Source organism: Anguilla anguilla, chromosome 18 (genome assembly GCF_013347855.1).
Source record: "Anguilla anguilla isolate fAngAng1 chromosome 18, fAngAng1.pri, whole genome shotgun sequence".
NCBI classification, from domain to species: Eukaryota; Metazoa; Chordata; class Actinopteri; order Anguilliformes; family Anguillidae; genus Anguilla; species Anguilla anguilla.
Genome location: NC_049218.1, coordinates 5,681,397 through 5,698,624, shown reverse-complemented (window position 1 = coordinate 5,698,624; position 17,228 = coordinate 5,681,397). Strand labels below are relative to the sequence as shown.

The 17,228-nt window shown below is 45.6% G+C and overlaps 2 protein-coding genes across 4 annotated transcripts in view; one reads left to right on the top strand and one right to left on the bottom strand.

The window, feature by feature from the left end:
• Positions 1-5,524: 5,524 nt before the first annotated feature.
• Positions 5,525-12,442, top strand: LOC118218182 (elongation of very long chain fatty acids protein 6-like). Its single transcript, XM_035400647.1, has 4 exons — positions 5,525-5,984; positions 7,581-7,712; positions 11,064-11,215; positions 11,989-12,442. The coding sequence occupies exons 1-4, from the start codon at positions 5,890-5,892 to the stop codon at positions 12,414-12,416; spliced, it is 807 nt and encodes a 268-aa protein (XP_035256538.1). The 5' UTR covers positions 5,525-5,889; the 3' UTR covers positions 12,417-12,442.
• A 3,930-nt stretch (positions 12,443-16,372) lies between these two features.
• aifm2 (apoptosis inducing factor mitochondria associated 2) overlaps positions 16,373-17,228 on the bottom strand; it is a 10,367-nt gene continuing 9,511 nt past the window's right edge. Inside the window, exons 9-10 of one of the 3 annotated variants that reach the window (XM_035400645.1) lie at positions 16,537-16,713; positions 16,376-16,497 (exon numbers count right to left, since the gene is read on the bottom strand). In XM_035400645.1, coding sequence (XP_035256536.1) covers positions 16,550-16,713 — 164 coding nt within the window. In that variant the 3' untranslated portion in view covers positions 16,376-16,497; positions 16,537-16,549. Of the gene's footprint in view, positions 16,714-17,228 lie in introns of all 3 variants that reach the window. The other 2 variants (XM_035400646.1, XM_035400644.1) reach the window with 2 other exon arrangements.

The following is a 17,228-nucleotide window of genomic DNA, read 5'->3' as shown; positions in this document are numbered from 1 at the left end:
ACGGAATGTCCGGTTTTCAAATTGTTAGTTCAGGTCCGATTTGTGGCCCGGACCGGCGAAAGCAATGGAGGAACCATTGCGTTAGTTTCTATTGGCGTGTCAATGGATCACCGGCACGAGAACGGGCCGCCGGTCCGACGTTCGCGATTGAGTTTCCATCTGTTCATGTTGTCTGGGTTTTGACACATTCTAAATCTGGCAACCCTAACAGAGGAGTGTCGGTGATTGTAAAAAAAAAAAAAAAAAGAAAAGAAAAGTTTTAACAACAACACCCAGTCATCTCTGGAGATCCTAACATTGTTGAAGATGCAAAACAAAACACACCAAGGAATAGAACAAATAGAATGAATTGTCTGGTGACAGTTTCTGATATGGTCCACAATAGAGGCGCTGATGTTATTTGATATATTTGTTGCTCTTGGAAGCCCTAGGTGCCCTTGCATACCTCTCATCTCCACACCTCTTTTTCTCACTGGTTCCATTGTTTTTTATCCTGAGAAGGACTGTATTTAAACATTGTGCATTGTCGGAATAAGAGGTTGCTCCGAACAACCTTTAGACATCTCTTAAAACAGACCGACTGGTTTCACTCTAGAAATGGAAAAACCTGTTAAACACTAATTTTATGGAAGAATGCAAAGTGTTTCTCAGGTTTTTCCCCCCACTCTGAATTTTACATGTTAGCGTTTGCACTGCCTTTCAATGAAAAGGCTTGTTTCGCCTTCACAGTGTATTGTGTAAACTGCTGTTATGTGTTGTGTGAGGGAATAGAGACGACAATTTCCTTACAGGCTGGGGTATGGCCACACCTTAACCACACCCTTATCTTATACGCTGCCTGTCCCGTCATCCATGTCACAACAAAAGGCATTCAGACACGCCTCTTTTTGAACTGTGTTTACCACATCAAAACAAGGCCTTCCTGTCTGTGAATGTGTGTTGCCTGACATGCGGTGGGGCACCACTAGAGGGCGTGCTCCTGGTCTTCTCATTGACATTCCACAGGCCCTGGCTGAGATAATGGCCTCAGCTCTGTCGCCCATCTCTTACAGAGTCTCCTGGACGTCAGGACCACGTCCATAACCTTCAGCCATCCAGGGGCTTAATGAAATGGACCCTACTCTAAAAACCAGTCTTTTCCACTGCTGTCATTGACTAGTGGTGACACTATTATCCCCTTAAAAACTCATACGAATCGGCATGTCCACAGAAACATTTTCAGTGACGTAAGCAAAGGAAATCTGCAGTATTCGGTTCTTGCCATTTGAAAAACATTCAATGTGACAGGCCTTTCATTGGATTTTTTTTTTTTTTTTGTCTGTAAAATTAGATGAAAAGGGTTTCCATCTGCATATGAATTATTTTTATGTGGACGTGGAAGAGCTCAAGTCAGTGATAGATGCCTTAAAAATGTCCAGGGGGTGTCTCGTGGCATAGCCTGTGGAGCGCTGTCCACATGCTCATTGAGAGCCGTGACGTCGGTGGTTCATTACATTACATTACATTCATTTGGCAGACGCTTTTATCCAAAGCGACGTACAAGAAGTGCATTTTCATGATCGTAGACAACTGCTGAACACGGGTTCAGTAAGGTACAATTACTTATTTTGTACAGCTATTTCTAGCTGAGAACAATGAACACTATCCTGGTCTAACATCTGCAAAGCCAAACTAGGCAGAAGATTAAGCTAGAGTATTAGGACAAATACAATTTACCAAGAAGTGCAGGGATGGGGCAACATGTAACAAGTGACAAGGAAAAAGGGTTTTTTTTTTTTTTTTTTTTTTTTTTTTAAATATATATATATACACAGCATGGTGGTGGTTATTCTAGGTATAGTCTGAAGAGATGAGTCTTCAGGCCACGGCGGAAGATGGATAGTGAGGGGGAGGTTCGGAGAGGTTCGAGTCCCACCACGCGACCTTTGTCGCACGTCTCTCCCTCTCTCTTGCCGCCTCTCTACACTATCCTGTCCAGAAAAGCCCATAAAAATATTTTTTTTAATAAAATGTTCCACAGCCTGACAAAAGATTTTTGACCCCACTGAACTGTCTCAGCTATTGAAACTGGTCCTGTAACATTTGCACCACTTATGTGTGAGCATGATATAAGGCCCGAGGGCACAATCACTCTAAGCAAATATTGCTATCGGGCCTTCACACAGGTCTGCACTAGAAATGCTTCCAGTTCTTCAACACCTTCAGCGGTATCAGTTACTTATAATGAAGGAATTTTTACTCTTTTTTAAAAATTTTTTTACTGAACATATAACAATGTGTGACCGCACTTCAATGTGTGTATTATATAGCCTACTCGCTGTGGCCATTACCACACTGTTAATTGCATTGTTGTCGTTACCACAATGTTGTTTGTACTTCATGTTGTTTGTATTCCTATTCCTGTTTCTGTGTTTACGCTTTGGCAATAAGTACAGATGTATTTCATGCCAATAAAGCATTTTGAATTTGAATTTGGAAAAAATTTGACTTCGCACCCAGCCACAAAGACCAGACTGAGGCCTCTCAAAAAATGTGCCCACTGCAATTTCCTTCTGCTAAGTGTGAGTCCTACGGAAATGCAAGAAACTGTCATAAACGTGCAAACATTTATCCTTATTCGTCCGTGATCTATAACAGACGGCATGGGTTCTGTGTCCTCCAATCAAAATGCCACACTTCCAGTAGGCCCTCGGTCCAGGAAAAACTAATTACATCGATCGCATTTGCTGCTATTGGATATCTTGGAATTGATTCGGTCTTATTGTCAATAATGCTACAAACATAAAAGTACTTCTTATTATTATTTTATTTTTTATGAAGCTATAAGTAGACCATGGCTTGCATCTCCAGGACCCTGTGGTGTACTACCTGACTTTGAAGCAGGTTACAGGTAGACAGACACCTGCAGTTCTGACCAACTTTGCAGCAGTAAGCAGGTGCCTACAGCTTCCAGGCTCAGTTATTGAACAGACATGCAATGTGGATAGAGAGAGAGAGCGCAAAGATGTCACTGGGTTGCTCCGTGAGAAATTGATTGGAATTTCAGTAATTTATGAGTCTTGTGTCTTGTGAGAAACATTTTGCATGGTATGCGAACACTAAAGCTTGCCAGACACCGTCCCCCGTGGGGTTTCGTTTGAAAATATTTATTGACTTTTTCTTGAAACCTTCGGATGAATTTCCATATCCAGTTACGTACACATGATAAGGACAGGGTGAATAGTTTCAGCATGAATTCTTTTGCAGTGCTCTAAGGTTGATTTCATTATGTGGAATGATATATTATGTTGATATCCCCAAATATATGTGATGTTATAACCAGTGATAGTCCTACACTGCAGTGTAAGTGAAAAAAAAAAACCCTGCATTGTTTGGTCATATAACAACAAACTTATTGACTGCAATGTGATACTAAAACAACTGTTAAGTAACCTCAAAAAGACTGTTCGATCTGTTTCAACTGATTACAGGCACGGGACCATAGACAGCGGTGCACCAGAGATAACGATCTTTCTCCTTGCGCGCACTGTAAGCTGCAATCCTACGTTTCAAGATGGAACGGCCAATACCTCCCCTCCCCCCCGGGTAGTTTAGTTTCGCATTGGCCACTTATGGGCGGTTGCCACCGTTCCTACTGTTCTCAGTTCTCAATTCCCCCAAAACATCCAACATCCATTCAATAAGCAGGAATGTACTGTTGTCCTGTTTCTTCATGTATTTTCAGTTGGAACATTCTAAATAACTCGAAAATCAAGCTGTAAGGGTTAGTTTTTAGAACCCTCGTAAAAAAAAAAAAAAAAAAAATTGGCTCCTTAATACAGGTGCCCTTTAACACGGAGTCGATATCTCGATCTTGTGTACATGTTCAATGGGCAAATACATATCTGAACGCAATCATTGGGCGGAAACTGAAGATAAACTACTCTGTAAAATGACATGTTTGTCCGCCACCCCTCTTAATAATAGGGAATGAGTAAGCACCGTACTGATTTCATTCGCTAACGAACCGTAGCTTTCGGTTTTCCAGCATCACTCGATCTTAAGTAAACAAGCGGATCATTTTGGGCTGTGGAAAATTTCAATAAAAAATATGACTCAAATGATAAACATATACTAAATCATATATTTTTCTGCTATGTTTTTAAGGCAATGTCTGGGTCATATTTTTTCATTCTTTATTTAAGTAAAAAGCAAAATTTAGTGAATCATATTCTGGAGAGAACGGAAGGAGCTATCTTCTAGAGTAGTGGTTCTCAAACTCGGTCCTGGCACCCCCCCCCCCCCCCCCCCCCGTGCATGCTGGATTGTATTCCAACCCCAGAGCTGCAATCCCAGAATTTAAATATTATTCGTTATCTAACAAATTGTTAGTTTTAGCGGCCATGTGTCCACATGTTCACCAAGTAGGAGCCCAAGCAATACAGCACAATAAGCGCAACATGAACACCAACCAGTTATTCTTCATGGAATGCTTAGCTATTTCTGACATAATGTGGTTTAAGAGGGTAAATAATCCCTCTAGACATGAAATTTCCTAATAAAGAAATTAACATCCTGTTAAAATTCTGGGATTGCGACTGTGGTTGGAACGAAAACCAGCATACACAGGCGGTCTCCAGGATCAAGGTTGGGAACCGCTGCTTTAAGGTATACTCTGTGAATGATGTCATCGCTGCAGGGAAATGAGTTCTAAAATTACATTTAAAATTAACAATTGTTCAGTGAACAGGAATTACGAAAATGTTTGTAATTGAACAATTCTGTGCCAGGTACAGTATCTCTGTATGCTATGTTTGTTGAAGTATCTGGCCTAGAATGATTTTTTTCTCTCTCGTCTTTCTTTTCTTAATGGCCCGAGCAACCATTGCACTGCGCCGTCAAAATTGCTTAGCTATTGGTTATTCTATTCTCAGACATAGTCGAGCATCACAAGACAACTTGCCATGCAGACACGCTTTCGGTTAAGTTATCGCATGGAGGACTTGTTTCTTATCTTTTTCCTTACCAGCAGCAACACAGTCAAGAGGGTTCCGTTCCCTTTGATTACATCTAGACATTATCATCTTCATAACTCAATTCCTGTGACATTATTTTGTATGCTATTAATAAACTTGTAAAAACCTGTTTAAAATAAACATGTTTTTTTTTTCATTGGCACTTCTTTGGTAATCTAGTGAGCAGTCGCATTAGGCTGGCCTACTGTAGCAATAATCAATTATGAATTCCTTGTTCTACAAATGAACAGTAGCTATAGGCGACAGAGCTCACAAGTAAGCGTTTGGGCAAGTTTAAACAAGTTAGTTATTAGAATTATCTTTTTTGTCCACTTGTGCCTTTATAGCCCCTTTAGAGCCTAGATGGACGTATTTGTAACACAGGGACTTCTGTAGCCCAAGTTAGCCGTTTCATTAAAGAGCCAAAATGGAGTCGATCTCATAGTGGTAATTGTCAATTAAGCTCACCCTAAGGGTAGGATTTAAAGTTCCCCGCATGTGAAGCACTTCGTCTCTAAGGTAGGCGGGGAACGTGTCTCGCGGTCTCCGCCCTGCGATTAAATTTCTCTGTGTGTCTGGTAGGAGATAGGCTATAAGTATGCAGTTACTACCGAACTCGAATCATTACATTGAATAAAACAAGTCTGCAAGGTGGAGTAGTCAACATTCCTTTATCCGCGTCGTTTTACTCAGTTTGTTTCCTGTCGCATTCCATTCCACTGAAAGGTTATAGGCACAAGCTATAGCCTATTTTTTTGTTTTATAGATAGGTGCAAACGGTATTTCGCGTTGTTCGGACAGATTACTGAAACTGAGTGACCGACCGCATCGTCAGTGCGAAGGAGAGAAGATCCGTGGGGAGTAGCCTACTGGAGCGGTACCAGTTGAGATCAAAATGAATGAGACGGACCATCATCTACATCTTGTAGAATATGACTTTGAGCGGCGATTTGACGAGAGGGTCGCAATCGAATGGATGCAAGAAAACTGGTAAGAGAAGCACACTTTGATGGGACACTAATTGCGTTTCCTCTAAACTAAATCCGTATATGGGCTACCCGCAAGGTGTGGTCGTTTAGGGAGCGCTCTCGATACTCACGTCAATCCGTTTTCTATGCAATTCTCACGGAACGTATTTTGGGTAACTATAAATGTATGTGGCTGGCCCTATTTGTGAATTTTATCTGGTGGTGGTGTTTATAACTAGCTAGTTAGCTGATCGGATTGCTTGCCGGCTAGAGTGATTTAGTCATTACGTAAAACCAGTGATTATCGTATCATTGACTAGCTGTAAATTGCTTTCCGATCACTGCCTGATTTTAATTAATGTATTCGTTGGGCTACCCATTTTCGCAACTGTTCTTAAACAAACTTAACCTACGAATATCTGGTCGCAAGTAGTCTATTTTACTGTTCACCAAACTAGACACACGTTGGCAAGGTAGCTAGCTACAGCTAACACGTTCGCTTGCTACTTTTTATCAAGAGTGAAATTCTGTCTCCACTCTCCAGGGACATTTGACGCGAACCAAGAACCTGATAGTGAACACGAGAATCGTGTAACCCCTTTAGTAGTCTAATGTTAGCCTAGCCTATATTTGGTCTTGTGTCCCTACCTAATTGTTTCCGCTGTCATCCCCGTTTAGGATATTTTGAGTTTCGGTTATAAAACGTCAGTCCAGACAGTCAGACCGCGAGGTTACGAAATCTCAGAACACAAAAGGGATTGTTAAGAGACGTAACAATGAAAAGTTGGGCTTTTTGTCTTGTTATTTGTAACTGCATGTTAAGATGAATTTGCCTCTGACAGTTGTCATGCACAAAGCGTTTGTTTTCAGTGGAGACGGGTGCATGGTATAATTGCTCCAGCTGGCAACAGTAAGAACAATGTTGTGATTCGTACGAGATTCAACTCTTCCAGTTGTGTTATTGCTTTGAACAGTGACATGCAACCATGCACTCGAGATTGCAAGTTGAATGAAGCGTAAAGTGTTGCACGTGAGAACGACGACGCATGTATAGCCCCGCGTTTGGCATACAAGGCACAGATGTGAGCGGTCATAACGTATCCATGGTGATTTTGTATACATTTTGCCCCGCGCACACTCCTCTTGCGGAGACGAACAACTTAAAAGGTTGCTTTGCGGTTCACCACGCGCCTGGTTGCGCTTGCCCTTCTCTTGTATCATTGGCGCACGCTTTTTCTCTTGATGCTGCTCACGCGCTCACCTTCAGCACCACAAGGAGTAATGGTAGGCTTCACAATAGGATTAATTTCACGGCAATTTTCCTTGAGGGTTTTTTTTTTTGTCGGTGAACGCATGACTGTATGCATATATTTTTGCAAGTAAGTTAATGTTTTAGTTTTCCTTACGGTAATGTCACGGTTTAAATTGGACTAATGGCACGTGACCCTGCATTAGCCACGTTGTGGGCTAGTGTAATTTTATTTTCATTTCATTAATTTATTATACAATTCAAAGTTCGTTGACATTGTTCGATTACCTGTAATGCCAATTCAAGCCCAATTGTGGGCTGTCTGTATGACATCTGGATGTTGCTGACAGGAATGGTTTCTCTCTGCAGGAGCAAGTCGTTCGTGTTCTGTGGCCTCTACGCAGCGGCCATATTTGGGGGCCAGCATTTTATGCGGGAGAGGCAGAAGCTGGACTTGCGCAAGCCATTGGTGCTCTGGTCACTTGGACTGGCCCTCTTCAGGTAGGTGAACACACCCCAACCTCCAATCCTGTCAAAATAAACTGTCACTTCACGTTTTTCTTTGAGTGGAAGCTTCTTGCATACCGTTGGCCAATACAGACAAGCAATTAATTTTATTTGAGGTTTTAATTGAATACTGATGTGCATTTGTCCTCACTTATCCAGTTTGGTGTTGGTTCTGTTATTAGATCAGTCATTTTATATTCATACCAATTCACCAACGGTTCAACGATTTGACATTCTTTCAAGTATGTTGACGTGTCAAAGGTCCCCATTCAGTCAACACAACGGTCGGACTCCCGTTCGGTCTGGGAGGAGCTGTGCCGTCTGCTGGTCTCCTGCGGTGCGTTTCAGCACTCAAATGAATAATTGAAGTCGGTTTGGCAGGCCTTGGTTCCGAAGGCCTAAATTGGCTGCTTGATCGAAAGGAAACCGCAGAAATGCACGTCTTATGCCCCGGGATTTCGGGTCTTGAGTTTGACCCCCCCCCCCCCCCCCCCCCCCCCCACATGAACTAACGGCTCAGTCAAACCCAAGTTAACGAGAGCCCTCCTGCAGTTAAAACAGTAGGAACGCCAAGGCCTTGAACCTCACAGGTTGCAGAAGAAATGCTGGCCTGGCAGTAAATGTGTTTTACCTGTTCAATGCAGGTGAAGCCCACATTGTTGTTTTATGTTAATGAATGGCTTTGGGGTCTTGTTTCCATGCAACCCGTGCACGCGGTCCCACCCCCCCCCCCCCCCACCCCCCCCGGGCAAATTAAAGAGAGCTTGTTAGGGGATTTGCCTTGGAGACCTAACCGTTGATGACAACATCAAGGTGATCTTCCTGCCATGCCTGTTTCCCTGGAAACGACTCGCCCATACACAAAACAAAAAGCATTCTGGCTGCTAATGGCTAGTATTGATCTTTTTTTTTTTTTTCTTTCTCCTTTTCCCTTCCTTCCCCCTTTAAGACTGAACATGCTCTCTGCGCGGTACGCTAAGTGAATGTGTCGGTCCTGTGAGCCTAGCGCATTAGGGAGTAACCGTTGGCCACAGCCATGGTAATTCCACTCTTGGCACGCGTGCAAAAGCCGCCATGTTGTCTGGCGGTTTATAAAGCCATTGTGTGGGTTTTCCTGATTGGGTAGATTTCCTAATGTAGCTATACGGATGTTTATGTATAAACAGTAGATGTGTGTATGCGCACAATCCACAACCCTGCAGTGCAGGTTTTATAATCCTAATCCGCACAAGCTCTGCAGCATGGCTGACCTGGAATCCCAGCCACGCCCCTCTAATCCTTGAATGACGGGTCACTACATTTGCATAAAAATGGCACGGGTTCATGCAAATGAGTCAACATTGATTTCCTACCGATCTGGAATGTTAACTGAGAGAGAGAAAATGTACCAATTTTAGGAATGTTGTTTTTTTTTTTTTTTTTTTTTAAATAGATTAGCATAGCCTTTTCCATAGCATTTAGATTAAAAAAAAAAAAAAAAAAAAAATTTTAAATGGGCTGCTCATTTTGTATCTTTGGATTGGAGTTAAAGTTAACAGCCAACAATCAAACTAGCAGTAATGGGAATGTTTTTGTAACATTTCTCCCTTCCCTCTCACTGGCTTTAGGTCGTGATGTCCCTCTTTCAGGGCCTGCTGACTTTGATTTCTCCTGATATCTAATGCTGATTGTTGCATGCTGTGTTGTTAACAACAGCAGTAAAATGTGTCCCGCTGTCTAGCTTCTTTAGTATTCTGGAGTCTTCTCAATGGGGAAAAAACAAATATAAAATTGACTGACTGTTTTATAATGTGCACATTTTTGCATGTGATGCCAAGGAACTTGACAAGAGGCACAGTATTGAGTCCAGTCTCATACCCCGTTTCCTGAAAAACGAAAGTGTGGGTAGAATCTTGTCTGTGCCAGAATCTTGAGGTAAATTGACATAAGTGTAGCAACCGTGTTGTCCTCGTCGCTAATATGAATGTCGGGGGATGGACAATTTTATTTATTTTTTAAAGCCTTAAGTATATTGCACACAGCATTAGGTGAGCGTCTTCTGCGTGCACCTTCATTTCACGGTCCAGAACCGCAGTTTCAGCTTTCTCGGATTTGGCTTTTACATGACGACTAACTGACATTCCTCCACGGTGACGGCTTGTTGACTGACAGTTCACAGTTGTGTGAACTGTCAGCGTGAATGTAAGCAGTGGAAACTGTCGAAATGAGAGCACATCGGTGCACAATCGGATCTCTTGTGTTGTCTTGGTTATTGAGTGTTATCGTCCGAGGTGATCTAACAGCCAAAGCCTCAAGTTGTACATTCTGGCGCGAAACAGTTGCCAGGGGTGGGTAATTGTACCCTTTGGCCAGTGCGATGTAAAAAAAAAAAAAAAAAAAAAAAAAAAAAAAAAAAATGGGGAAGTGGTGTGATTAGTTCACAAAAATGTCCCTACCTGCCAGACAGGTGTATCTGGTCTAATACAGTTTTGGCTCCTCCAAGGTGCTAAGGCCGTGTGAGGGTAACTGATGGATATATTACTGAAGCTGACCAAAAACCCCCAGTTTTTATGCCTCATTTTTAAACTGAATTCCATGTAGCAGTTTTTTTTCTCTTCACCCCCCCCCCCCATTTGTCAGTTATTTTAGCATTCAGTCACCCTTAAAGTTCATGTGATTTGTATACATTGAGCATACATAAGCTATAGGTCATGTATCTCCTGCAAGCATGTGTTTTTGAAGGCTTCTGTATATGAACGGGGGTTGGTCTATATGCTAGTTTATATTCCAACAAATTATCCTGGCTTGGTTTTCTAAGTAGATGTATATCAGATCACAGTAACATTTAGAATATGTGCGTAATCTGCAGCTTTAACTGATTTATTTAAAAAATGTAAGATCAAGATATGATTGATCTGAATAAACAGACGCCAAATCCTGAACAGGTCCTTGTTGTGCACCCTATTTTGTGTATAGCAGGGCTTCCCAACCCTGTTCCTGGAGATCTACCATCGTGTCACTTTTCACTCCAGCCCTAACAAAGCACACCTCACTCATTAGCCAGGGAGCTCATTGAGCTGCTAATTCGTAGAATCGGGTTTGCCAAATTAGGCTTGAAATTAAAACCCCCGGGGCGGTAGATCTCCAGGAACAGGGCTGGGCAGCCCTGGCGTATAGTGTTTCTGACGGTCCTACGGTAAGCCGGAGGGGTCAGTCGTTACTGATAGTGGTGTGTGAAGTTGGCAGGGTCCTACGGTAAGCCGGACGGGTCAGTCATTACTGATAGTGGTGTGTGAAGTTGTCAGGGTCCTACGGTAAGCCGGAGGGGTCAGTCGTTAACGGGGCTCTGTGCTTCTGGTTCCTCAGCATCATCGGGGCGGTGCGGACCGGCTGGTACATGCTGCACGTCCTCAACACCAGCGGCTTCAAGCAGTCCGTGTGCGACCAGAGCTTCTACAGCGGGCCCGTCAGCAAGTTCTGGGCCTACGCCTTCGTGCTCAGCAAGGCCCCGGAGCTGGGTGAGTGAGGGGGGCGTGGTGGTGGGGGGGGGGGGGGAGAAACGTTCAGGTGCAGGAGACTGGAGGGAGTTTCCTGTGGATATGTCCAGAACTTTAAAAAAAAAAATAATAATAATTTTAAAGATTCTGTTTAGCTGGTTGGCTGTTGCCCACGTAGGAAGGCCCAGTGAGACTGTGGGCGGGGTCCTGGTCCTGGCCCTGGCCCGTGCTCAGTGGCGCTCGCCGTAGATGCTATCAGTCGCCCTGCGCGTTTGCGCTGGTGTGAAATTACACGACGCTGCTTTTGTTAACATCACATCCTGTCCCGTACTCTTATCTAGCCCTCCTTTCGCCAGCTCTACTCTTCAGAGGCCACGCGAGCTCGTGTGCACTCTCCCAAATTGGATGATGGAGTGTAGTGATGGGAGAAGCAGGGGGATATGATTAGGCATTCCAAATTGAGACTAAAATAAGCTGTTAAAAAGGGTCCAGTCCATTAGACAGGGCAGTGGTAATTTTGGCCTTCAAATGCATGCAAAGGCCTACATGTCTGCTGGTTTATAATGCACTTTCCGGATTGTATTGATTTCCTAATGTCGCTATAGGGATGTTTCTGTTTAAACTGTGGAAGCAAGTGTGCATATGTGCACTTGCAAATTCACGACCATGCAGTGCGGGTGTATAATCCTAATCAAGGTCGAAGGATGTACAGTCAAACCCTAAATTGTCAAATTGCATGCGTGCTTGTGTATGTGTGCGCGCGTGTCCTCACTCTCTGCCCCTCCCCCTCGCAGGTGACACTGTGTTCATCGTGCTGAGGAAGCAGCGGCTGATCTTCCTGCACTGGTACCACCACATCACCGTGCTGCTGTACTCCTGGTACTCCTACAAGGACCGGGTGGCTGGCGGCGGCTGGTTCATGACCATGAACTACCTGGTGCACTCGCTGATGTACAGCTACTACGCGCTGCGGGCGGCGGGGGTGCGCGTACCCCGCCCCTACGCCATGATCATCACCACCTCCCAGATCGCCCAGATGGCCATGGGCCTGACGGTCAGCGGCCTGGTCTACCTGTGGATGCAGGAGGGCCACTGCCCCTCCTACCTGGACAACATCGTGTGGTCTTCCCTCATGTACCTCAGCTACCTGCTCCTGTTCTCCTCCTTCTTCTACCAGGCCTACCTCAAAGGCCCCCAGGCCAAGGGCCACAAGTCGGAGTAGGCCCCTGCAGCATCCCCCCCCCCCCCCCCCCCGAGCGAGCAAGGGGCCATCTGTAACTCAGTGCGCACTGACTCTTCAGTTTTATTTCCGGGTTCCTGCTGCTGTAGCAAGTCGGGCTTTGTGTCCAGAATCCCCCCCCCCCCTTGCCTTGTTTTCCCTGGCAACCCAAAGGAAATGCATCTGTAAGCTGTACCAAAAAAAAAAAAAGAATTTGTTTTTTTAAACTCGATGCAAAGCAGAGGTATGTGCAGGGCCATCGCAGGTGAACGCGATGGCGTGATCGATCAAGGGTTATTCTGGGTATTAGTGATAAGTTCAGTACACCTGTGGGTATGTTGCCATCGGCAACCTCATTTTGACAGGTTGGTGTTTTTCTTTTGTTGTTATCCTGTTTAGCATAGTGAGCTGTGAACACACCAGAGGGTCTGGCTTGTGTTTTTGAATTAGGGGGATCACCATGGCCAGTTCTGCACACACCCCAACGCTTTTTTTTTTTTTTTTTTTTTTTTTTAAACAAAGGGAGCTTCTCTGCCAGGCCTCAGACCTGGCCTGAAGGTATCAGTTGTAGTATCAGTTTCACAAACTAGGGTTTCATCCAATCAGTTGGCTGGATTTGATTGCAGTGGCACAATGGGTGCTGCACAAAATGAAGGATGTTTTATTTCCATTTTATCACTGCACTTTAATTGAGCCAGAAAGGCAGATTGATTTTTTTAAAGGACATCCTCAGCTTAATATTGTTCACTTCCTGCATCATAAATGAGCACAAAACAATAAGCCATTGTACTACATCCCCCCCCATTCTGCATGGTGAAGTCTCATTTGCTGCAAGTGAATTGAAACTACTTTTGTCCCATTTTTAAGTATCAGTATTAAGGCTTTTGCCTGGGTACACCCGCCAGGCGAAAGCTTCTTTTTTTTTTTTTTGTGGAGATGGCGCGACACAAAGCCGCGGTCGACGCCTCCGATTTGTTTGCATTCCGCCAGGCGTACCGTGGATGTGCACAGCCCTGTACCGAGTTTCTGTGCCGACCAGCCGAACCGCATTCCTGTCCGACCTCATGTGTAAAATATGTCCTCACCCCCCTTACCCCCCCCCCGCCCCGAACACGCCCGAGGAGCCGCCAGCGCTCCGATGACGCCGTTTGGCCTCCGAACCCTGTTCCTTTTTCTCACGCCGTTCCCCTGACTGGCGCTGCATCTCTCCATCTAGAACCTTTCCTTCACCCCGCCCCCGCCCCCGCCCCCCCGCTCAATACGCGGGAGAGCCTCTCACCTGCCGTGTGACGGACGTCGCCGTGACTACCGCGAAGCGGTCCGAGATGAAGCGCGCACGTAGAGGCCGCCCGATGGAAAATTGGCGGGTGGTTTTTGGGAGGCGGGTGTAGAAGCCTGGTGACTCATCCCTGTGCTTGGCGCGGAACCTGTTGGTTAATTGCCCGGTCGTCGCCGGTAACGCCGAGCGACTGAGGCAGGCCCGGTTCACAGGGAAAGGCTGTGGGAGGAGGTTATGGTAATGAGCTCTCATTCGGTCTCTCTGTTGCATATCTTTCTGTAGTCTCTCGTCTGCACCTCCTTCATAAATGGTAGTTTGAAGGGGGGGGATATCGGCGAGTGGACAGTGATAAATAAATGAATGGGTGTGAGTATTTGGATTCGATGGCTAGATTTGCTCCAAAAATGGTCCGAGAATAGTCCAATCGCTTGTATCCGCAACTCCTTGATCTTATGTGCAGGTTTTTTTTTTTTTTTGGTTTTTTTTTTTAAGCAGTTTGTTTATTTTTCTATGTGTGTGTTATGAAATGCGATTGTAACTAGCGATTGTACTTCTGTGTATCGGGTGACTTGCTGTGAAGGCGTGCGGCCAAATGCTGCTCACCGACTGTTGGCGTGAAATTTTAGGGTCCTTTCTGATGGCGGTGAAGGCTGTTTTTTTTACCAACGCGGCTCCTGACGTGGCTTGCAGGGAGACGTGGTGGCGTATTTATTTATTTATTCAGTCCTGATCTCCGCGGCGCTGGTGTTCTGTGCACACCGGAAGCGGATCGTGGTTTTAGTGCCGCTGCTGCTAGAGCCAAATCAGAACTCGATAGTGTTTCGGCGAAAGCCGTCCAATCGGAGTCGATGAAATGAAAGCAGCCGCCCTCCTGTAGTCGGCACCGCAGTGTTCATCGCGTCTCGACACCCAGGTGCTGCGTTCGGGTACGCCGCGACGACTCGTTTAAAAAAAGCACACCTGTGTTTCCTTCAGTCTGCAGAGGCCGTATTGTGGGAGTTTCTCAACCACTATCTTAAAAAAAATAAAAATAAAAAAATAAAAAATAATAACACGGAGGTTTGCACTTGACTCGCACATGTACTCCACTGGCAACGTTCAGGGGAAATGTTTAAATGTTGAGTTTTAAGTTTGTGCCAAATGATGCTGAGCATTTTCTCTTCTGTGTTTTAAGGTAAATGCTGCTGATAGCACCCGACCCTGTTCGATCTTGTGTGTCGCTAAGCCTTGGCCGCTGTAGAGCACGCCCAAGCGTTTCTCAGTCAACCTGTCTCACACGGTCGCCTTCGCCACTGTACTGGTATCGAATGTAACGTTATAATAAGGGCTTTTATGTTTTAAACGTTATTGAAATGTCACAAAATAAAAAACAATAAACAAAAAAAATTGTACAATCTTACTGAGGTGTTTTGCGTGCTGTGTGGGTTTAAGGGAGTTACAGGAGTAAAAGCCTAGGGTTGCAGGCTTAGTGGTTTAAACTAGAACCAGACGTCCATGAAGGGGGGTATTGCACTAAACCCAGAAAACTACAGGTCTGCTGGATAAACATCTCGATTAGAATTAAGGGACAATCCATGACAATTGACACGGTCTACAGATGTTCTAGATGAGCTCACTGGTCAAATGGGAAAACTGAAGAATCAAGATGGGTGAATCTAAATCCTTTACAAATGTATTGTTGTCATCTGGTCCAGCCTCACTATGTACAATGTGTCAACGTGAAACAAGTGATTTTATTTGTGCCACCCAAGTTCTTTTGCATATATTGAGTGCGTAGTACATACAGAGTAGTGATCTTGTTATTTGTGTATGATTGTTTAACAAACTTTAACACCTCTGCACGGAGAACAACTCCACAGTAACATATTTGCTTTATTCAATGAAAGGACTACAAGATTGGTATGAAAGAAATGGGGAAAATACAGAACGCTATGTGAAACAAGTCTTTTGCAATTTTTTTGTGTATTAATAAATTGTAAACTCTAGCTGTAAGCCCACACACCCTTGGAAGAAAGCTTTTCCTTGGCACCTTAACGGTAAACTACAGCAGCAACAGGACCAGCAGTGTACGGTCACTGCAGGGTGGTGAGGTCATAAAGCACAAAGGCAGAATGGTCTCAGAGCGGGAAAGGGCAAGGACCTCAAGCCAACCTTCGCTTTTAACCACCGCATTTAATTAGCCCAAGCCATTTATGGGACGTTCTGTTCTAGCTCAATTTCTTGTCAGTGACAGCCGAAGTACTTTTTGTTTGACTGTAAATTAAATGTTTTACTGCGGTCTGATCTGCCAGTGAGTACTTCTCGGCCTAAACGGCTAATCGGCTAATCGGCTAACTGAGCCAGGGGGGTAATTGGTCGAAGCGACGCCTTCCGGGTATTTTCCCCAAAAATGCCCACCCCTGTCTTTGGGCCAGGGGCACTCTCTTCAGGGTGGTCAAGCACAGCAGTCGAAGGCTGGTGTGTGTGTGTGTGTGTGTGTGGTGGGGGCTGGGAGTGGTGTGTGTGTGTGTGTGGCGGTGGGGGGCGTGAGTGTGGGTGTGTGTGCCTGTGTGTGTGGTGTGGGCTGGGAGTGGTGTGTGTGTGTGTGAGTGGCAGTGGGGGGCGTGAGTGTGGGTGTGTGTGGTGGGGGGGCAATGTGTGTGTGTGTGTGTGTGTGGTGGGGGCTGGGAGTGGTGTGAGTGTGTGTGTGTGTGTGAGTGGCAGTGGGGGGGGGGGGGGGTTTACTTCAGGACGGTTTAAAAGGTCTGAGGACCCTGCGCTCCCTGCAGTGCAGTTCGGCAGGCCTCAGGGCCCCCTGGGTGCGGTGGGGGGGCGGTCCCCTGGGTGCGGTCCCCTGGGTGCGGCCCCCTGGGTGCGGTCAGGCCGCCTCAGTGGGGGCCCTCTGGCCCATCTCCCTCCAGCTCTTCCACAGCAGCAGGCCTCTGCTCTTGCCCTGAGTGACCAGGCAGCGGGCCAATCGCACGCCGCTGAACTGCCCCACCCCGTCGTTCCGCCCCATGGCCAGCAGCATGGTCACGCTCCCTGCAGAGGAACGCCCACATCGTTAGAGCCACGCCCACATAGTTAGAGCCACGCCCACATCGTTAGAGCCCCGCCCACATCGTTAGAGCCCTTACGGAGCCACGCCCATATCGTTAGACCCACAAAAACACACACAGAGCTCCGCCCACATCGTTAGAGCCTCGTACAAAGCCCCGCCCACATTGTTAGAGCCACGCCCACATGGTTAGATGTGATGCAAGTGCACCTGTGAGGAATTTGCCCTTAAGCAGTCCAGCATCAGGCACACATCTATCCGGATGGATAGCTCACATTTGCATAGTCAGACAACAATCCTGAGGTAACGATCCTAAGAACAGACAGACTGACAGCCAGGTATCTTCTGACTGGAATGCCCTCGATACCTGGAGGCCCCATCTCAGCATACTCCGCTGTGTACGTGCACATACGACCTAGTGCACCGACAACATTCTAGAACAGTCCCCTCCCGGAACCCCGCGAACCGCAAACGTGGACTTGCATCACCTGCCAGGCAA